The sequence below is a fragment of the Dermacentor andersoni genome, chromosome 2 (assembly GCF_023375885.2).
Source record: "Dermacentor andersoni chromosome 2, qqDerAnde1_hic_scaffold, whole genome shotgun sequence".
NCBI lineage: Eukaryota > Metazoa > Arthropoda > Arachnida > Ixodida > Ixodidae > Dermacentor > Dermacentor andersoni.
Genome location: NC_092815.1, coordinates 63,926,802 through 63,949,716, shown reverse-complemented (window position 1 = coordinate 63,949,716; position 22,915 = coordinate 63,926,802). Strand labels below are relative to the sequence as shown.

General features: G+C 46.1%; 2 protein-coding genes across 2 annotated transcripts in view; one reads left to right on the top strand and one right to left on the bottom strand.

Annotated features, from left to right (window-relative positions):
- Positions 1-1,691, top strand: part of LOC126542584 (high affinity cAMP-specific and IBMX-insensitive 3',5'-cyclic phosphodiesterase 8B-like) — a 36,682-nt gene extending 34,991 nt beyond the window's left edge. The window contains exon 16 of the mRNA XM_055077375.2: positions 274-1,691. Coding sequence (XP_054933350.2) covers positions 274-371 — 98 coding nt within the window. The 3' untranslated portion in view covers positions 372-1,691. The remainder of the gene's footprint in view (positions 1-273) is intronic.
- A 4,297-nt stretch (positions 1,692-5,988) lies between these two features.
- LOC126542199 (high affinity cAMP-specific and IBMX-insensitive 3',5'-cyclic phosphodiesterase 8B-like) overlaps positions 5,989-22,915 on the bottom strand; it is a 30,767-nt gene continuing 13,840 nt past the window's right edge. Inside the window, exons 10-19 of the mRNA XM_050189153.3 lie at positions 21,225-21,295; positions 18,603-18,776; positions 16,400-16,457; positions 16,149-16,290; positions 14,238-14,433; positions 10,343-10,473; positions 8,572-8,797; positions 7,950-8,111; positions 7,407-7,536; positions 5,989-6,388 (exon numbers count right to left, since the gene is read on the bottom strand). Of these exons, the coding sequence (XP_050045110.1) occupies positions 6,303-6,388; positions 7,407-7,536; positions 7,950-8,111; positions 8,572-8,797; positions 10,343-10,473; positions 14,238-14,433; positions 16,149-16,290; positions 16,400-16,457; positions 18,603-18,776; positions 21,225-21,295 (1,376 nt within the window). The 3' untranslated portion in view covers positions 5,989-6,302. The remainder of the gene's footprint in view (positions 6,389-7,406; positions 7,537-7,949; positions 8,112-8,571; positions 8,798-10,342; positions 10,474-14,237; positions 14,434-16,148; positions 16,291-16,399; positions 16,458-18,602; positions 18,777-21,224; positions 21,296-22,915) is intronic.

The window sequence follows — 22,915 nt, the reverse complement described above, 5'->3', positions numbered from 1 at the left end:
CCCGACATTGTCTAAAAAAATACATCAGCATAAATTTGTGTATGGTTTTGTAACCTATGGGGCTTTCATATAAGGTCACGACCATACATCAAGGAGGCCTTAGTGAGCCGCAGACGAAATCTGTAGCGCTCACGTATTCAAATTCAATAATAGAGCAACATAGAGTTTCCTGATACTTACACTTCCTGATACGCTTACACTTTATTATTACTGCGAGTTTCTTGCGAGACCATTGCCAAGCTGTCTTCTTCCATCACAATCTCTTCCGTACAGACTTCGGCGATTTCCCCGAGCTGATGGAGTACATCGATAAGAACTTCATATACTGGAAGGACAAGGAGCCATCGTCGACTCAGCAGGGTAGCCGCTGAGTTCGCGTGGTTGGTTGATGGTGCGAAAGGCGGCCTCCCCGTCACCAACGAAACGCACAAGTGCAGCAGAAGTCGTGGCCTTTTTTCATCGCCGGAGAGCCAGCTGGATTCGCGTAGGCCCAGCGCCGTCTTGGGCGCACGCTCATCTTACACGCGTTTGTGCTTCGTTGTGCAAGGACAGAAGACGCGCACGGAATACCGAAGATGGACCGCAGCAGTTGGCGCAGACGAGAGCATCACCGAAGTCGTTAGTTCAGCACGCGCCTGAGTGAAGTAACGGCGACAGTGACAGGGCATTCGGCATACCCTTGGCACCGTTGACTGCGCAGCTTTCGAAGAACATGTCGGGCAGTGCGAACATGTCGCTCGTTTTCATCGTTGCGCAAACATTGTCACCATCTCGCTCAATAAGTGAGAATGGAAACCAAAGACGAAGTAAAACAAAACAAAGCGAAAACGAAAAGAAAATATGGCGTGTGTTAATATGAACTGAAAAGTTATCTTGATCAAGGCAGCTTTGTTCGTCAAAGTCGCTACATACCTCTGGCTGCAGGTACGAGCTAGTGGTATAGAGTAATCACGGCAGGTATATAGAGCCGATGTTATCGCTTTAACGCTATTCAACATGACAACCCTGCGGGAAGGTCGCAACGCTCTACATTTTGAACGTGGCAGAATTCATGCGGTTGAACTGCATATAGTTATGGTGCAGTTATATTAGAGCGAGCGTTCTCGCAGGCTTGCATTGCGATGCTTCGCGCTTGCTTCCTCGCTGCGCGCCGCTCTTGCTCCATGTGCTAATGGGACGCATTTGGCGGCGTGAAGTACTTAAAACCACGTTTTCAAGCAGGATTGAGAGCGGCGCCGAGCAGCCAAACACAGCGGCCCTTGCCCATCCGTTCCACGACCTTTACGGAGGCCAACGCAGAGCGCCACTCCATTTGATCTCGGAGGCCTAGACCACGATGAGGCTGATACATTCGAACCAGGCCGTTTATAACGAATATACCGATGTATTAAAAGGAGGCCTAGGCCACGATGAGGTCGATAGAGTCGAACCAGGCCGTTTATAACGAATATTTGTGTTCGATATATCAGTTAATACCGTGTTAATACCGTGTACCCAAACTCTGCTATAGCGTGTTTTTGTAGTGCGTTGGTTAGATACGGATTTGTTAATTTTAATTTTTGGAAATAAAGCCGCGCGTCGTACGAATCTGTCACGTCAAGATATTGTACAGACGTAGTTTCCGGGTGCCATAATAAAGGGGAACCGAGGGACCACTTCATTTCAAATAAAACAATTTCCTTTCTGCTTTCCTTGCCTTCGTTATTTGCTGGCTCGGACGCAATGTCCATGATGAACTCGCCTATAACGAACTTTTATGGTGCGTTCGTCATACAAGGCTAATGTGAAAGCACAACGAGGCGTAGTGTGAACCGCACACGTCGAGCTTTCGTCTAGGCGTTCCCGAGGAAGGGAACGGATGGGCCCCTCCTAGTTTCATTTACGCTTTCTTTGTCGTCATTATCTGCTGGCTTCGAAACGTGGTATAGACAGCAATTTTAATGCGTTAGTATTAAAGGTGTCAAAGTTAAGGACAAAGAGTACAAAGGAACGCAATATTAGGTGGTGGCGCTTTGCATACGCAAAGGACCTCTTTGGGTACACGCCCGTTTGTGTATGCAAACTATAAACGTACGCGTACCCACGTACGCCAGACTTTATTCTGAGTGGCCGGACTAATCCAGTCATCCACACTGTCGAAGGTGGGCCGTCCGTGTTCTTTTGTCTCTTCGAGTCCAGGGCAGTCCACACCACAGCTAGTAGTAGTGTAGGCTGGGGCGCACTCCCATGTCGTAAGTCTTACAAGTGACAGGAAGTGCAGTGGAGGAAGTTGACTCATCCCGTGGAAGCGCGCCCTCCTCGGCGATGTTTCTGACGTTCCATGTTGCACTCGACGTGGTCCTGTTCAGAATTCATGTGCACCTACGTGTGCAGCGACATTGGTTGCACCCAATTTTAGCACGTACGTGTACGCGCGACTCACCATGTCTGTCATATTATTGCACGAGATGTGTAGCTTGTACCAAAACGTGCGGAAGTCCGACATAGTTTGAGTGGAAATATATTTTTTTGTAACGAGGCGAATACTAGGCATTTTTATAAGGCTGGCCCTGCGCAATATCATGCAAAATATAGCAAATGTGAAAAAATGTCACGCTGACTAAAACGTTGATAGAAATTAACGACCGGACATACTTTCTTCAACATAGAAAATATTGTACCGTCTGAAGGCTGCAGAATTCTAAACTGTTCATGAGAAATCTAAGAAAATTAATTGCTAATTGGTGGCAGTAAGATTCACGTCTTAATAAATTACGACACTCCGTAAAGTTTATGCAGTCGCAAAAATACGTGTAAAACGGCGTAACAGAAAATATTTCAACGCAAACCCTGCTTCCAGCTGTAAAGGGAAAAAAATCGTGTGCCATTCCACTCTGTGAAGGTGGTTGACCAGCCAAGCTGTTTAGCTCAATACTAAAGAGTTTGCAGGCCATGGGCGTACAGGGCTATCTTCTGCGATTCATTCACTCATTTATCAGTGATCGTAAAATTCAAGTGCGGTTAGGAAGTACCACAAGCACCGAAAGGGCGGTATCACGAGGTGTACCTCAGGGAAGTGTTCTTTCCCCAACGCTCTTTAACGTTGTAATGGCTGGTCTTCCCGCTGAAGTGCAAAAACATTGCAGGCATGTCCATATGTCGATATACGCGGACGACATTTGCCTTTGGTTAACCGGATATCAACACAAGCGTTTAGCTCTGATAGCTCGACAGGCATTACTTTTAGTTCAAAATTACCTTCAAGGTGTTGGGTTGACTCTCTCGGTGGAAAAATTTGGCTTTCCAGGTAGAGGAAGAAGGTATGCGCGGCTGAAGATAGACCTTGATCAATCTTGCCTTCGACAATTGAAACACAAGCGCTTTTTGGGTGTCATTATTGACTACCGTCTACAGTGGCGACGAGCTGTGGACTCGGTTGTGACATCGATATCTTCGCGTCTCAATGTGATTCGTAGAGTTGCGAGTGAGCAATGGGGAAATCACCCTTCCTCAATGATCAGGTTGCACGATGCACTAGTGACGAGTCGAATAATGTATCAGCTCCCTTTAATTTCCCCCTCAATATCACAGCTGGAACGACTTGAGGTTCTGCACAGAAAGGGCCTGAGAAGGGCTCTTGGCGTTCCGCAGACTGCTCCTAACAAAGCAGTACTTTGTGAATCTCTATCGAGACCTCTTAGCCTAGTCGCTTCACAAAGGTTATTGATGCAAATTGGCCGCCTCAAACAGACGGCAGCCGGCCGAGCCCTTCTACAGCGCCTTCGAAAGAGATCTGAGTCCCGAGCGTACTTGGCACTAAATACTCTTGGTTACCTGGGTCTTGACACTAGAGGTCGAACTAAGAGGTTGAAACCACCTTGGTCATTCGCGAGCCTCGATTGTTCGTTGACAATTCCTCACGTACGCGCTAAGCGGAATTCTCCTCTGGCGGCAACGCGTTCGCTGGTACTGGAACATCTTGAGTCTGAATATGCACGTCATCTTCAAATCTTTACTGATGGCTCTGTGGACAAGGTCAAAGGATCTAGTGCAGCTGCTTTTCACATTCCCTCTTTGAAGTATGATTGGTCTGTTCGCTTCACTGCAGTCGTGTCCTCCACAACGGCCGAAAGCGTTGCCATTGAGGCAGCTCTAAAGAAACTACGGTTTTGTACGCCTCAACCTGTTGTTATTCTTACAGATTCAAAATCTGCCCTTCAAAGGTTAGAGCACGGGTTCCCTACTGATGCCTTATGTCTTAGCTCCCTACGCTCGGTGCACAATCTCCATATCAAAGGCTTCTCCATACGTTTCCAATGGGTGCCCTCGCACACAGGTATCATAGGCAACGAGATGGCGGACAGCCTCGCCCATAGAGCGCTGTCTGGGAATCCATTGAGAAGAGTGCCTCAAGACGACAACAGACTCTTCAGAGAAGCAGTGTTGTGCCACCTCAGTTCTTTGTGGAGCTCACCTCACAAGCCATGTGTGATCAAGGGCCTCAAAAGAAACCAAGCTACCTTACTGCTCCGCATTCGCACGGGCTCTGCTCGAACCCCTGCGTGGATGTATAAGACTGGCCTGGCGTTATCACCATTATTTTCAACGTGTGGTGTGTGCGGTGACATAGAACATTACCTAATGTGCTGTACTGTGTATAACGCGGAAAGGAAGGAGTTATTCGGGTCCCTCAAGAAGACAGGATCGAGTTCCTCACAGCTCTTTTCAAGACATTGTTTTCCCGCGCGGGAACCGGTTGTGTAGGAAGGAGGTCTCTCGCCTTCTTTTAAATTACCTACAGGACACAGATTTGGCCTCCACATGGTGAACTGAGGAGTGACCATTTGTATTTTGTGTGGTCTGTGTCTGATTATGCGATTTACTTATTTTAAGTGTCGCTACGGTGGAGCAATTGCCGGCAGCAACTGCAAGGCTAATCCCACCTGTAGCCTACAACAACTCAACTCAACTCAACTCACACAACACGAACGTGACAATTTTCAACAAAGGTAAGAACTCTGACTTGATGGTCATCGTGAAGAAAGGTCCGCACAGTCATTTGTCTTGGTCGGTGGTCATTACTTCACTCATGTCAAATAAATGCACGTACGTCGCTGGGTTATCGGTTGGGTTGGCATCGCAAGGAATATGTCTGCAACACGGAAGGCGTAAACCGCTCCGTATTCGGTGAGTAGCCAAGAACCAAGTGAGTAGCCATGAACCTTACCGGACTTTGTCAATGCACTTTTTGCTTGCTTGCGGGGGTATGAGCCATTGACGACAGTTTTCGACATGTTCTGTATGTAGTATGCGTGATTAGAATTTAGGCGCCGTTCGCGTCACTGCTGAGTGCTTGTAGTCTCTGCCCTACGGGGCTATGAGCCATTGCATATTTTGCTTGCTTACGGGAGCATGAATGCTTACGGGGGTATGATCGATTGATGATGATAGTTTTTGTTCACGGAGAACAAAAACGCACGGAACCCTAGCCATATACAGCTTCGCTGTAAAAACAACCCCAACAAAAACAGTTTTACAGAGCAAAGTATTCCAGTATTGTAAACTACAGTGTACCGTCAAAATCCCAAGGTACTGTTATGCAAATATTGCAGGAGAAATGTGTAAATTGAAGTTGCCAGTAAAATTTACGGAAAAAATGGCAGCCAAGATTAACCGTGAATTTTCGTAAGAACAATGGGCAATTATTTACCGTGGAGGTTAGGATAATCATGCGAGCGTTTGTGCATGTCATCTTTTGACTTCGCCCTCACACCAGCCTATCTGTTAGCATATAACTGTGACCGCGGCGTCGCCGAGGTGCCTTTTCTCCGTGCCTGTACAATCCGTATAGAGGCTTTCTTTCTTTATTCTCGTGGCAATGGAGAACAGACACGGGACAATTTTGCAGGACAGACATCTCCAGCCTTCTTGGCCTGTCATTGACATTTAAAGATTTAAGAGACAGGGTGAATACATATCTGGTCCCCAGGCGAAATGCAGGTGCAAAAATGCTGCGCACAGCACGCCTTATTATTGCAAAGCACGTACAAAGCGGCGCGCGAGGCTGTTGGGATGGGCACGCCAAGTGCGACAAGGCTCTGGGGGTTCGGTCGTCTTGCTTGCGCACATCTCAGCACTGCTTCAGTAGTGGTGCGACGGCCACGTGGGGCAGCTTCACAACCTGTAGTGGCAGCGGAGACTCGATGGGGCGTCAACGGGTGTTCGCCGCCGCTTCTGTCCGATTTGGTGCAGCCTATTGTGCTCGCCACAGTCTCACGTGCTCCTTTGGTTAGCTGGCCATGTAGGCAGAATATGCGACTCGCTTACTGAGGTGCAGGTGGCTCCTTGTCCTTCCAATAAATGAAGTTCTTCTCTATGATGTCCACAATCTCGGGGAACTCGCCGAAGTCTGCGTGCGTGGAGCAAGATGAGTAAGTTCGTGAGGTTATCAAGCACACAGCAATAACGGTGTTCTCTTTATTCATAGGTGAGAGAAAAAAAAAGTCGGAAAATAACATCGGCGGATAAAAAACAAGCTACTATCGTGCTCTGCTCTGCAGCAGTCGGGTTATAGCTTACGCTTGTTCTGAAACGCTTTTCATGCCGGGCCATTGTACAGAGATGGATTATAGCGCAGTGCAATGACAAGATGATCGACCGCTTTTCTGTCCTCCTCAGGGCATTCACGGAGGCGCCACTAACTTCAGTTGCTGCTCCCAGTGAAGATCGTGGTATGGGCATGGCGGCAGTGATGCAGTGTTTGAATAGACAATCGAGGACACGTATAATAAGCCTCTTCTCGTCGGCAGGATTTCGAGTGTGTGGACACGAGTTACACTATTTGTTAACAGTCGAGAGTCCTTGTGGTCATGCGACTGGCAGGTAGAAATGTCGGGTTCGTGAAAAATCCCCTGACATTGACCTTAGCTGCCACTCCATCTTTCTGTACATGACAGCATTGTAGCAAAGTAGACAAGTGGGTGAGTTGATTAACGTTCACTGCTAAGACAGCGCAAACGGAACGAAATAGAGGGCAAGGCGCCGACTGACAATCACTTTTTTATTAGGAAAAAAGAAAGGTCAACCTGCGTTCGCATGCACTCAACACACACAATCGCACACACATTTCATAATCGAACATTAAAATAGAGGGTGTACTGATGATGCCCTTTATTTAAATCTAAATGCTATTATCGGACTTCTTCCTAATGTGGTGCGCTCCCACGATTTCGCGCGCCATCTGACTGTCATGTCTAGATATGCAGAAGTGCTCACTCAAGAGGAGGACTGCACCGCTCGATCAATAGTGTCATGTCAGTTGTCAGTCAAAGCCTGTTTTGTCTGCTTCTTCCCGTGTCTCCATTTACGTCAACAAGCGCACGTGACAGCGCAGAGAAAAAGACAACGTGGCAGTGGCGTCAACTTGCCTGACCATGCCTTGAACATGTCGCGCACGAAGAAGGAGATGAACCCGGTCTGGGACTTGGCGATGCTACAAATGGCCCGGTCGAAGGCAGGCATCATTACGGGAAGCCCGCGACGTTTCTCCTCATCCGTCTTCGTGACGAGATGCGTGCAACAAAACCGATAAAACCGTCTTTCGGGGTAAACAGAGCAATCGTCGAATGACTTGATGTAGACAAGGTAAACCACAACGACACAAGCTGCTTCAGAAGAATCACTCAGGCGAAAGTTTTTCATTACTATTTTTCTAAACTTCTAGTCAAGTCGATTGTTCTCATTAGTCTGAAGGTTGTTCACTGTTATCTTGATAAGCTGTGTTGAAAAAGCTAAGGCAGGGTTCGACGCCCGGACCAAAACGAATATGAATCCTGTTGGGTTTCACTCGTAGCTTCGTGCTACGGGCTGGCGAGTGCAAACTTTCTGTTAAACGAAGATTCGGCTTGTGGCACTTTGTCATCCATTGCGATGAACAAACTATGCATAACTATAAAATGGAAAGGACCTACCTGGGAGCAGTACTCTTCGGCGATTCTCTGCGCCCACTGTATGCACAGCTCGATAGGCCTGGCTGGGTTCGAGACGTCAGCGCACTTGATGAGCATCCGCTTGATAAGCACCACGCTTTCAGGCGAGCGTAGGGATCCAAACTCCCCTTGGTCCTGCGTGCCCTTCAGGAGTCCAGCGCGGCATGCAAGGTTAACATGCGAAAATGTTTAACAGTGTACTCCCTCTTGAGTGCTGTTAACACTAGTGCTGTTGGAAGACCGAACACCAGATTCAGTATCATCTTCATGTCAAATATTTGTCACATACAATCTCTGCTAAAACGCCTCATCAGCCAACCTACTTGTTTTAATGGCTGATAAGTAGAGACGCTGAATCGCGTCGTTTGTAAAGATTTTACACAGCACTGCCAATAGCCATTTTTATATTCTCACGGGTGAAGAATAAGAAAAGTTTTATTTCTCCGCAGAGAACTGGCGAGTGCAGTAAGTTTAGAGTGATCCGTGGTTTTGACCTCGTTAGTGCAACTGTACCGCGCTGAACGGTAACATGCACAGTTGCATAATGTACAAATATGGAAAATCGTATTAGGAGGTTCCAGTTAATGCTATTAGTTCCAGTCACCTCTGGCCCAAATGCGTCGTCGTCTTGGGAAGGCTTCTGAAAAGCGTTGAGGAATTTGGACAAGTGCTCGAAATGCTTGGTCATCTCGGTGGCCAGCACCATGTCGATGATGGAAGCTCGCACAGAGCGGTAGACGTCACGCTCCATGTTCTGGAAGATGTTGACTTTCTCGTCCGACAGCGTCAGCTTGAACCCGAATGCTGCGTGGTGAGTCTCCAGCACCGAACTGCACGGGAAATGACTCGTGAGGCCGTGCGCTTTCTACGCTACAGCAGCTATTTTATACCCTTTATGAGTGAGACGTAATATAGCAGCGTCAAATTGCAGGGGCGAGCAAATACAGGCCTGTAAACACTTTTCGCCCGTTCTGCTTTTAAAGGGCCCCCCACCAGGTCTGGCCATTTTGACCTGACAAGCGCAGTGTGCACAATGCGCGCTAACGATCGGGCCTGCAAAGTACGTATTACACCACTGCGCGCCGCGAAAACAGCTGAAATTTCAAACCAAACGTCATGCGCCCTTCATTTAGTGCTTCCATCCTCTTTGAATGCCAGCGCTTCTATAGGAGGACGTTTCTTATGAGTCTTGCCCATGGGTTTCCGTTACGAAGTACCGAGTGGTTTTCGGACTTTTTCTGCCACAGACACATACCTCATCTTGTTGCAAATATTTACTCCGGTATGCTTTCGTGCTCAGGCAACCAGCTCGATTGGGCCTCAAATATCAAGGCACTGCCATTGGTAATCATCGTACAGATTTTTCCTCCTCATTTCTTTCTTGCAATATTCGTAAATTTCCATGTTCTCTTGTTGTTTTCATCTATTGCATTCAATTTACAATCTTTGTTTCCCTCATATTCTTTTTGATGACTCCGGATTGTCTATCTGCACTTTAAATTACCCTGTTATTGGTCTGCTGCTTTCTTGACCTCATGATTCCATGTTTACGCTTTTGAGGTACATATATTTGTGCACTTTAGCCGCTCACATTGATGCGAAAGCGCCAAATGGCCCATTGATTGAAAAAGCCGGCGTCTGTCGTCTGTAGCAGCGAAACGGCATTTAAACTCGTATTGCCATTGGCTGCGACGCCACGTCACAAGCTGTGCCGTCACGAGGGCGGGCGAACGGGTACACCTGCTGCCCTTTTAGCGTGCCAGGTGTTGCTTGCGGAGAGGGCATCGCCGCGACACCAAGTCGACCTCGCTCTCTGCACGAGCGCTCCTCAACGGAGCAGAGTCAACGCATAAGATAGCTGTTCTGTGCACTCTTCTTTATGACGTCATGCTACAGGGATCGAAATTTCTACTGTCAAGCCAGACGTGACGAAAGCACTGACATCAAAATCACTGCAGATTACTCGGCAGCATTCCCATTACATTATATGACAGTCGGGCAAGGTAGCATGACATCCTGGATCGAAGTGCACATGTCTTGTGCTATCTAGAAGGCGTTGCCAGAGTGGACGAAATGTCACACCTGCAGCGGTGGTAGCGCTCCAGGTGCGCACTTTTTTGCCGAGGTAAATATATATATGCCTGTATTCTGTACCCGCACTTCCTTTAGACAAACTTTCAAGGATGATGAAAAACGACTGCAACGTCTTCCACAGTGCTAGAGGTAGATGAATAATAATGTTAAGGCCGTCTCAGCCCACCGGAGTGGCCATGTCGCTTTTCTACCACAAGGATTGCTTATATCGAGTGACTGCATGGTGTAGAGGCTGCCATTGAATGACTTATAGAGGAGGCGCGCTGGGATTGAACACGCACCTGTCGTTGTACAGAATCGCCAGCTCATGGTTGGAGTTGCAGAGAAATGGTGTTGACCTCCCGGGATGGTCGACGTCGTGGATCACAGCCGACACGAGGCAAATGGCCTCGTCCAGTGGGTCAAATATGTCCTGTAGTCGAGAATAGCACAGTCAAATAAATAAAGTCTTGCAATAATCTTGAGAGTCCGAAGTACCGAAATTCAGATCCCACTTGAACTCGAGCGGCGGCAGTTGTAAATAATTCCTAAGGCAATACTATGTTTAAAGCATTTCACCAAGAGCGCTGAACACTTTAAAGCTTTCCCACTAAAATCTGAAAAAAAAAATATTCAGCAACGCTAGTCACAACGGCAGTGACTGCCGTTGCGACAGAAACCAGCAGCGTGCTGCAGCTAAAAACTTTCGCCCTCTATTGACGAAGTGGTCGACAGACAAAGCTTCTGCAACTTTTGAAATGCTTAAAATGTTTACCGATACCTATGTAAGCTGTTTTACAGTCACAGAGCTTTCAAAGAATACCTTTCCATACACAGGTTCTTCCTATAAAGAAGGCAACTTGCTTTTATGTGAAATTGGCCATGTAGAATAGTTCAACCGAAAGACATTCTAAGCGAGCTATACTTCTCGACTTAATCAGGATCGTAAGATACGTTGGGATACTTGGTTTCAGTTTCGTTAGAACGAAAGCGGTCCTCTTATAATTCATGTGAAAAGCCAAATCTAAAGGTCAAGGGAAGGTAGATAGCCGTGCTCAGCCGTTAATTACACTGGTCAGATATCCGCCTTATCCAAAATGATGAAATGCAAAATTCGTCAAAAATGCACTTTATTGGTACTGTTACGATCGGCCTGCGGGGGCTGGCGATCTTCAGAGAAGTGACCTGCGAACCCTTCGCAGCCCGCTGCGACGACTTGCTTTGTAAATACAACAATGCGTCGCCTCAACAGCCCCACGGCGCCTGCATGTCTAGCCACGTTCGACGGGCCGAGTATTGTTAGTCGATTCGCTGTCGCCTTCACGGTTTGCTTGGAGCGGGGGAACTCCTGGAAGGAGATGTTTTCCGGTACTTTCCCACGGGCCCCAGAGGTCATCACAGTCAATGGACAGACGCGGCGGCAACTGACTTCGGGGTCAGCTCTGGGATTAAGAGGCACCTGCTCGGGTCAAGACCTCTGTCTACGAGAACCCTCTCACCTCGGCGTGTTCAGTGAAATCAAAGTGCGGAAGTGAGTGTGTGAACCCTCCCCCTCAAAGGCGGGTCGTCTACGATGACTTTGGACGCTCCCGTTGATCGAAGGTTGAACGGCAGTTTTCCCTCACCTAGGGAGGACAGAGTGTTCTTCAGCAGCCGTTGACGGCCGCTTGGTATGCATTTTTTTTCAGTCATGCTAGACTGATGAAATGTAACGTTCTCCACCCTTCATGTAGATACTGCAAATAAATCCCATATTCTTCGTTCTCCATGAGAACAAGTCCCTCCCTTCAACAAAGTCCTTAGCGTGGATGAGTCGGACGACGGCATGGGCCAGCTACCGCCTAATTCATGCCCGACCCCAACTCTTACAGTACCACTCTAGCATACTTCATTAAATAATCACCAGCAATGTAATGGCGTAATGTAAGTTGTAAAAATAATGGACAAAATGCTTCCATTCATTGAAAACAAAAGACAAGGTAGAACAAGTCAGTCACTACTTCCAGTTGGTGTTCACAATGGTAACATTCACCGATCATCTCATCTAGCGGAAAAACGTTATTAGGAACTCCAGAAATAACAGAGAGTGGCACACTGTACCTGCCGTTAAACGCCGATAAAGAAAGGGCTGTGGCCCAGATGAGATACCGAATGCTTTTCCCAAACTATGCAAAGCCAATTAGTATCTTCGCCTAATATTTACACAATCTATCCATGATTCACAGATCCTTTCCTAATGGAAAGTTGCGAAAATAATCCCAGTGCACAAATCTCGTGATAAGACAATTTCATAAAAATACAGGCCTACTTCTTTAACTTGCACCAGCTGCAAACTATTCCAGCATATTATTCTCAAATTCATTACAAACTTTGTCGAAGACAGTGGTTTGCTGCTCCCAAACCAACATGCGATTCCGGAGGGGCCTGTCTACCGTGACGCAACTTGTCGAAACCTTGCTCAAGGTGTTAATAAGCCCTCTCAAATCGGCATAATATTACGGACTTTTTAAATTAAAGATGTTCTACCGGATTTCCCATAAAAAGTGGGCTTTTCAGCTGATTCGCAAACTTGGGAATGGGGCAGTGACTTGTAGCTATTTGTCAGACCGTCAGCAGTTTGTACAAGGCAATGATCATGTTTCTGATACACTAAACGTCACATCCGGCGTGCCTCAGGGATCTGTCTTAGCACCATTATTATCCATGATGTCAATAACAAAAAAGAAAAGAAAAAGAAAACAAGCTTAGCCTTTTTCTTGAGGTTTTAATAACATCACGCTCCGTAACGTAAGCCAGCACAAATATCCTGGCGTTAGGATCTCGTCCAGTCTCAGCTATACAGAGCACGTTATAGCCGCGAAAACCATAATGAAATGGTGTTTCCTCAAGTGAATGTTCGCCACGCCAACCATGACACTAAGCATTTAGCATACGTCACATGTGTCAGACCGCTTCTGAATATGCTAATATAATCTGGTTCCCATTCACAAGTATAGTGGTATTAACAGGCTTGAGAATGTGCCGCGGAAAGCTGTTTGATTTATCGTTAGGCGCCATTGACGCCTGGATTTCCCGACAAAATTGTTATGTCGTGCAGGATTACATGAACTCAGAAGTCGAGCTAGACTTCATCGCCTAAAGATTTATATATATTATTGTACAACTGCTTAAAAATATACCACACAGGATACGTTGAAACTAAGAAAACAAGACAAACACCCCACACACATGATTTCACACTTCGTGCAATAATATTCGTGCAATAATAACACATTTCATTATTTTTTTTTTTCCTAGATCCACGTGAGAACAAAATGGTCTCGACTGGCTTATTGTAAAACAGCATACACTAGATTACTTTCTAGAAGTGGTACAAAGAACAGTTCAGTTTATACGTACTGATGAGCTTGTAAGCGTTTCCTATTTATGTTTACCCTATTCTTGTATATGTTTTTTTCATTATTGTATTGTGCTCACTGTTTAAAATTTAGAAAGTTGTTTGTATTATGCGAACTAGTGCACTTACACTAACTTAAGCATTATGCATTGTGCATGCCTTCTCTTCCTTCTTTTTTGTTTGGACTTAAGCTAACTGTATTCTTGCTGGTGTCAATTCTTGTTATTTATGTGTATTCTATTTTCAAAACCCTACTCCTGTAATAAACCTGCCGAAGGGTTGGTTGGCAGTACGAAGAAATAAATAAATATAGCGAATGCACCCTCAGGCCATCGTCCCTGCACTTCATTCGCAATGTATTGAAGGGAGCTGGATATGTTTATTTATGTTTTTGCACTCTATTTGAAGAACCCAAATGCTTATAATATTCATAGGGTTACGTTATTCAGGTGTATGGAAGATGCTGTCGAGCACTGAAATTGGTTGCCCGCTGAGGCCAGAAGCGATCCTATGCAGCATGTTTTTGCATCTACCGATGAACGTCGTTTGAGAACAGCGACAGTAAAACTGAAGCCAATGATAGTGCAGGCACCATGTGGGCGCATCTATGACCCGCCCTGCTCATCCAAGAGAGCCGGCGACTTCGTTCTCGGCGCAGCGCAGTGGCTCTTCACACACTTGTGCGAGATCTTACGTTCCATCCTTTTGTTTTTTCCCATTGGCAAGTACAGTGACCTTTTGCTAGTATCGGAATTCGCGTTGAAGCACGCAAAGCAGGTCACGCGCACCATACGTCATACCTTGCTTCTCAGTCTGAGCATGAAGTACGCCGTGGCTTGCATAACGTCTGCCGCGTGCGTCGAGTTGTGGTACGGGTTGTCCTGGTAGTGCGACTCAATGAGCTGCAACCAGTTGCTGATGATGGTGTCGTCGCACTCCAGGCTGGTGTGCACGCTGAACTTGGCGAATATTGACAGGCCCAGCCAGGTGAGCGGCCTGCGTAGAACCCCATAGAAGTCCATTCACATGCCTATCTGGCCCAGGGGCCGGATTCGCAGTGCTTCTCGTTCATAAGCGCTCTTTGCAATTGGCCGGCTATTTTCGCTATATGTACGACATCACGGTTATGTGGCATTTGTTCATAATACTTATGGCGGATGAACTTTTCTGTGGATACATGTATTTCGTTCGCAAATGGTCTCTACCATTGCCCGGCCGCCTGCGCTGTTATGTCCAGCATTTGCATTTGATGGAATTCTCTCGTACGCTAAATATTGCAGATTTTGCAAGGATACGTTTCATATTTATTTTCGGCCTTTATAATTGGTTGGAACGATACCGCTATATCACCGAGATCGACCACTCGGCGGTGCAGGGGACAATAAATGTATATTATAATTGACGGGAGTGAGTCGTCACTAAATTCGCACACATGTCGCCATTATTCTTGGCGAACTACGAAAACTATCTCAGGTGCCTCATGCTGTCCTTTTCTGAAGCATGATGACAAGTTCTCTAAAAAAAACGTTTACAAAATTTGGAGTGCGACTTGTCCCCAAACAACAATCATCTGTCTTGCTTGCGTTTCTTTCCTAAAAAAATAAATAATTCCGACTGAGCCAATCTCACAATGACTGTCGTCATTTAGGCGATAAGCATTCAATCAATGTAGTGGCATACGGTATTACTACCGCCGCAACGCGTCATGTAGGAGCCGCGTACTTCAGCGGGGCTCCTATCTCGCACTTATATCTCTGGACGCTGCGCCATCTAGCGGCAGGCGCGAGATATCCCGCGCGACGTCTCACTTCTCTTTGCATGCCCTTCGAGACTGCATGCCCCGCTGGCGCGCCAGTGTGTGCTAACGCTGATAAATATTCCCCCGCTTCGCGCGGGGATTCGTGGCGCAGCACTGTGCTTGATGAACCCATGTGACGCACGTTCGATAGCGCCTAGCACCTGAGAAACCTTCGTTATTTTTTCAGTTCAAGAGCGAAATAAAGAGGATAAATAGGTAGGTAGACAAAAAGTGACCGAAGAAGGCTAATAACGTATCGCGCATTAAAGCTGCGCTCTCTAGTTTCCTGTCAAGAATGATATATGTCACGCTGATAACGCACATACCGGTCAGCCCCGGCCAACGTTACGATAAAAACTTGTAACTCTGCAATTGGGGCCACTCGGTCGCACACTATTTTTTAATAAGCGCACTGTTTTTGCATAGAACCAAGAAGTTCACAACGCATGGGACACACCACACAAAGCGCGAACAAAGAACTGAGAACGATTTGGCGATACATTTATATGCACACCTGACGCACAAATAAAATTGAAGTTGGTTCTTTATTCTATGGGCGGGCCCACCTGCGCAGCAGTATAATACTCCAACCGTTAGGCCGCAATCACACGTACACTTTTCTTATGCCAATATCTACTAGCTCTTTCAGATGGTCGACTACTACGTGTCGATCATGGTGATTTTTATACTATATGGCGCATGCCCAGAACGGGGGTCCGACCAAAAAGCACGTGCGCACGTTGATTATGATGACATCTTTATACTGTGGTCAACACGCAAAAAGAACGTGAAGAAAAAATACGCGCGTTCGTCAAAAACGATGAAAACTCAGTGGACCAATGCGCATTCGCTTCGTTGCCAAAACCTCAAGGTTCTCATGCAGACGTCGCGGACACGAAACGCGTGCACTCACCGGCGCGCCGTGTGGGATTCCAGCTCGATGATGTCGAAGTCCCACTTGACGTCGTTTTCGAGCAGCTCCTCGATCTTGGAGGGCGCGGCGCCTAGGCTGGGCGGGAGACAAGCGTGCGCCGTCGTCGCTTTCACCACGTTCACTGCATCCACCAAGCGGGACGCAGACCACGCGCCTAAGGACTTGGTCCGGCTACGTGACCGTTGCGCGCCGGTCTTGTCCTATATATGGACGCAGCAGCAGCACAATACCTTTCATCAGCGCAGTCTCGTGAGAAAGTCGCCGGACACCCGTCGGTCTTTGGCCCGTCTGCGAGCGAGAAGCAATAAAGCGTCGTCGCGCTGTGCGTCAGAACGGCCGGACCCACTGTTCTCCGGAACACACTGCTGCGCACCGAGCCCCCGTTTCTGTACAAAACCGAGTACGGTGGCCTTTGATTGGACCATGGGGGAGCCAATAAGACTCGGCTGGCAGAAGGGTATACTTCACAACTGCCAATGAGCGCGCGTTATCGCCAATAATTGTGCCGCCATTGCGCACTGCATTTTCCTAACATGAGGTTGCCACTTTGCTTCTCGTTGACCAAAACTCTTTGTGAGAACGAGCGTCGGCCGGTTGTGACATCCAACGAGACGAGCACCAAGGCGCTAGCCAATAACATGACTTACAAAAGGAAAAAAAAGAAGTTTTCCCATCCGCCTAGTTTAGTATAATGAGTTACAAGGAAAAATTGTGCGCGTTTCTCAGGAGGGACAGTTCAGGACATTGCTATGTACTGCCGAGGTGAACGGCCAATCGTCCTTTCATAAAAGCACTTTCACATTGCGGATCTGCACAGCGTTTATATGTTTTATAATCGTTTCATATATATATATATATATATATATATATATATATACATATATAATAAACAAGGTTGTCCAACGGCCGGACTCGAACAGAGGACCTCTATAGCACAGAAGCCCGATGCTCTAACCATTAGTCTGGGGAAGCTTGCCTCACTAGACGAAATAGGACATTTTTAAGAATTTCCCGCGTGCAAGATACGCTTAGCAGCTGACAGGGCGCTGTTCCTTCTACCCAGCAGCACTTGCCTTGTGTTTTGCGTCGCACCAATATGTTGCGTCCGCCTCTGCCTGAACATCTTTCGAGGAGTCGTTGGTATCGCATATATCCAATTCGTGTCTCTTGCCCACTATGGGGTATCCGCCATTATATGGTTGAATCATTACAAATTGCAACGAAAAATAAACTTTTAGCACTTCTATTTAGTAAGTACTGCTGAAGGGTGAAAGAGTATCTTAAAATCAAAACAATAATCGCAGGAAAATTATTAGTTAATAATTGAAAAGCCATACAGAAAGAGGAAATAATACGAATAGAACTAGGCAATTGGTTAGACCCCATTAGAAATTCCTAAACTGCGGAGCGAACATCCCTGCGGTTGAACCATAGTAGAAGCCGCAAACGAAAAAGCCCAAGCTAAACCAATTGGTATCGCTGCCCATGATTGGCACTTCGGGCGAGACTCATTTTGTCCTCGAAGGAGTCGTACTGGTTCTATTCGAGGTACAATCCAGGTGATCAGTGACAACGTATCTTCTTGAAAGCGAAGCTTTTTATGCTGTTTGGATGTTAGCTATGTAATCGCTATCGACTGCGCAGGCGCAAACTGAGGCCAGAACAACACGCTGGTACTGGAATTGGCGTCGGAAATTCGATTTCTCTCTACATATATATGTATATGTATATGAAGAGAGAACCGCAACACAGAACATCAAGCTTCTATTATGCGGGAACCGGGTTCAATACCAACCATCAAATATATATATATATATATATATATATATATATATATATATATATATATATATATATATATATATATATATATATATATACTCATACAGCCAACAATCCTTAGGGCGACATTTCGCACTTTGGGACCAAATTCGTAGCCCATAGTGACAATGACATGCATTTTGTTTCGATTTGAATTCCCAGAATAGGCGACACTGCATCGGCTCATTCTTACAGCGCGACAATGATTCGGCAACAACAACGCTTCGGCTGACACGGACACCACAGCAGTGAGCGCCGGATGTATTTTAGCCATTTAGGATAAGTGAACGTGCACCCAAATGCCAGTACGGAGAACACTTTTTCGTTACATTCCTATGTTAACTCTACTATCACGTTAGGTAATCGAGCTTAATATCTCTGGCTTAACAGCACAACAAAAACTGAGTCAGCGCGTCGCACAGTCATCTCGTTTAGAACTGAAGGACGGCAATCATACGAGCTTCTCTGAAGTGCGTCATTGCGTAGCGTCACGTCGTTACAAAACGCAACGTGCTCCTCACGTTGCCTGCCGCAGCAATAGAGATTCCACATCTAATAGTGAGGTCGAGACTTGCGCGAATTGAACTCAACATTAACGAAAGATTAACGTACAGAACAGAGTCCCGCGACAAGGTCTGATGTCATCTGGTCCTCGGCCTTTGCCAGGGAGGCGCCTAACTGCGGGTTGTACAGGTCGGTAGAGCGCAGGATGTCGATGACGCGGTCCAGCGACTGGCCCACGGAGATTTGGCTGTTCTCTTTCGTCGCCACCAGCATGTTGACGACCTGTGGACAGGTTAGTTGGGCATAAAAAGCCATTGACTTGAACTGAAGAGCAGCGGATCACATCATTTGCTAGGCTAGCAGTTATTGGAAAGTGGCCTCCCTTCCTTATAACCTAAATACCAGCATCACGTTTCTTATTGGCGCATGATAAGTGACGTAATTCTGACAAAGTAATCTAAACGGGATTGAAGCGATTAACAGTGGTCGAAGAAGGAATATCACAGGAGCCAACGTCAAGACAAGTTTCATGTCAAAAGGTCTGCTCCAGCGACATTCCTTGTTCGACTACTGTTAACCACTCCTGCGCAGTATGAAGCCCATACAAAATTATTTCATTTGCTCAGATAGCACTGACTACGATAGCAAGGTATAGCGTTGCTTGAACTTCCCTGGACGACCGATCAGAGGGCCAAAGGATGGGCGACCACTGGAAACTCTGGTCTATGTCTTATCTTTCCTTATGGGCCAATTTCCGCCAGGACAACGCATTTGGGTACAGTTTCCTTCCCAAAACGGTATCCGAGTAGAATGAGTAACCTGAAATCATCTTTGATACTGATGATTTTGTGCACAACTGCAGCGTCACTTTTGCAGCTGGTGAATATACCGTCCAAGTATGTGTTATTTATTTCTGCTTTTGTTTTGAATGTTCGGTTGTCTTTTGTTCTTGTTCTCTTTTGTACGACTGAAGGCACCTTTTACTTGGGCCACAGAAGTGGTTCCTAGTTTGTATATATAGTATTAAAAAATAAAAAGAGAGAATGCGCTTTAGAAAAGCGAACGACACTGATGTGCGATACAGCGTATACTAAAAGTTTCAGTGAAGTTTTTTTTAAATTTAAAGTAACGTTAAGAACAACGCAGCGGCGGCAAAGGTGTGCTGCCAGGACTCAAAACATGAAGACACCGGCCCACCGCCAATCTCTCTGAGATATAGAGAAATAAAGTTTTTCCATTCCATTCCATTCTTGAGGGGGGTGGAGGTGAACGGTGATTGGAGGACATAACAGTCTCCTGCAAGTTGTGAAATTGTCTGCGATTGTGGGCCCGTATTCACCAAACGCGTCGTATGCTTTCAAATAGTTTGTAATAACGGATGCCGGTCAAACATAAGCAAAGATTGCCAGCCAGTGACTAACCGATATTACAAAGGAAGAACATACTTATGTGAATTAAACTTTTGAAGCCGAGTTCACAAGGCTTTTCCTTCTTTAAGTTCTTTTGCCATTGAGCAGTTGGCTGGCAACTTCTCTTGCAAAGATTTAACTTAAGCGATGTTTTTACGGGCCCTGGATCGCACAAAAGCATACATTCGATACGATTATCGTGGCAACATCATTGCCTCTGCCAAGTTTTTTGTTTTCCTGAGTGCGTGTTCGTCCGATAGATAAAAGCAAGGCAGCGCATAATGACATGGACGAATATTAACCTAGATGTGCTCGTTCAAACTACGCTCACCTAAAACCGCAATCAGAAGTGGTCTTTTCTTCCAGGTTCATTCCAATAATACATAACTGTCTGATATGTGAGCCTTAAGAGAACAACCCACTATTATGGCCACTTAAATGTACTGGTGCTGACGTGCAAGAATAGACCCTGAAGAGAGTAACTTTAGTTTGGGTTTAATATTGAAGTAGTACACTGCTGATATCATATGTTCTTTCCTATTCCGTTTCTTCCCCCATTTTCTTCTCTTTCTTTTTTTTTTGTTTGACCTTCAAATGTTATTGCTCGTTCTGAGCACGAAAAAATATCGATGGTTGTTTAGTACTATATGACTGCAAGATGACTATTTGGTTGCTTTATAATGTAAGTGCTACCTCACACTACATTTTCGCATAAGTTACGTGGTTTGTTTTTCTTTTATTTCCCTCTTCATTCCTGTTAGGTCGTTTTTCTCTTACATATTCCTGCAAAAAACGTTCCTGTATATTCTGTGGTGCCCGTGATATCGCAGTTTTATAAACGTTGCTTGTCCGCTTTGCGCTTCAAGCCCAACGCGGCTTTGGCAGACCTATTTATTGGTGCTGATGTAACTCTTATGTTATAAATTATTAAGTGTGGCTTTACTCACCGAAAGATATGGGCCGATCCCGAGGTTAGTGCAGTCTAAACAATAAACCACGTAGCACACTAATGCGCCCAAGAAGGCCTTGTCTTTCTTTGATGTCAACCGCTGTTCACTCACCTTTTTGTCCGTGTTTCTTGCGCACTGCCCTGCCCTGCCCATGTTCACCAAATGAGCCAACTAGCTTAAACCAAACGTTCGCTTCCGATAGGCAATTCGCATTGAAATTGCTTTGCATCCTTGACTGCGTGGCAACATTATCACGTGACATTGCGGTAGCCGCGGAGTTTGTGTTAGGTTTAAAGTCAGCGGCCAACTTTGGTGGCGGGGCATGCCATTTCGAGCCATTTCTATATCTGGCGCGGCATTCGGAGGCGTACCTTTGTTATGGGACCTTCGATCGTCATCGCGTGGTACTTGGCAGCGTACGCCTGTCGCTTGTTGGAGCCGGCTGTATGTGGGTGAGAGATGCACAAAGTGTAATAAAGAATCAACGTTGCATTTCTTCAACAATAGTCATACATACACACACCGCGTCGTCATTGTAAGCAATGGCCATTACCATATTGACGTATTATGCGAAGACAGCACGTGCCGTGACCTGATACGAGTCTGCTGCAGCTGCTTTTAGGAGAGAAGCGGTAAGCGTAGAAACAGCGTTAACAGCTAGGGGATTGATGCGACATTTGGTGCAGACATCATCGAGGTACTTGAAAAACGTGTCAAAGTTCAAGATATTAAGATACAAGAAAGAGCGCATGATGTTCCAACGTAGCTTCACACGAAACGAGTTATGCGATGTAAACAGTGACAGGGAAGTAAAAAGGAAAGAAAAATATACCAGGGCATAAAGGCACTGCAGAAGGGTTGAAATCTGGGCCAGTTGGTACATACTTGAACGAAAAAAACAGTCAAAAACACAAAGGACAAGAGGAGAGGTTCACACCACCGCACAATCCCAAAGTTTAGAAGCCGCAGGGTTCCCTCCGCCTCTTTTGAAAGCGGTGGCTGAATCGCTGCTTCAGAGGCTAAAGAAGGAACGTACGAAGCTGGTAGATGGTGGGGCAACTGAACGTAGGAAACTTGAAGTTATGCCGTATGTGCATAAAGTGAGCCACAACATCAAGAAGGTTGCCGCCAAGCAGGGAGTAAGTGTTGTGTTTTCTGCCCCTTGTAAGCTTTCGGGTCTGTGCTCGCGCATTTCTCGAGGCAGGGCAAGGAAACACGTTTGCACAACGCAGCATGAAAACCGTTTTACGGCATGTGCTGCAGGGGTTGTCTATAAGTTCCCTCTCAAGTGCGAAAGATTTTACATAGGCCAAACCGGTCGATGTATTAATGACCGCCTGCGTGAGCACCACTCCTCCCTGGGGTCAGATAACGGTGCAAACTTGCCTCGCCATTGCAATGAGTGTAGTTGTTACCCTTTGTTCAGCAATGTGACGATTCTTGGTAGGGGCAAGGGCAAGGAAGAGCGAGAAATCTTGGAAGCGTACTACATCAGTTTATTAGGTGATGACTGTGTTAGTACAACCTCGGTGCGCTTACTTGAAAAAGAATTTGAATTTCTAGGTCGGTCACGATAGAAGCGTTTCTTGTCTTTTCATGCTATGTGATTAGCGATGATGCAGTTGCGCATGCTCCGCTGGCCTTGCTGGGACTACACCGATTCTAATAAACCTCAGTTGATAGTCCAGTCGTTGTGGTGTGAACCTCTCCTCTTGTCCTTTGTGTTTTTGACAGTTTTTTTCGTTCAAATAAAGGCACTGGTTGGACAGAAAGCGTTATGGTAAAGCTACAACGGCATGTGGCGAATAATATGTATTTCCTAATGCAAATAATTGGCATATTAGCAAGAAATTTCACCATTCGTTCGGTTAATTCGAATATGGGTCATTCAATATAAACGACGACAGTACACTCGCGCGATGATACACACATCATTTAACAAACCTCAATAAGGCTGCAAAATATCTGAACGATTCATCCTTCCTCCATCGTTACTATATTCTGTCAAGTACGAAACGAACAAAACGTCGAATGTAAAGAAAGACCCAAATAAAAAAACATG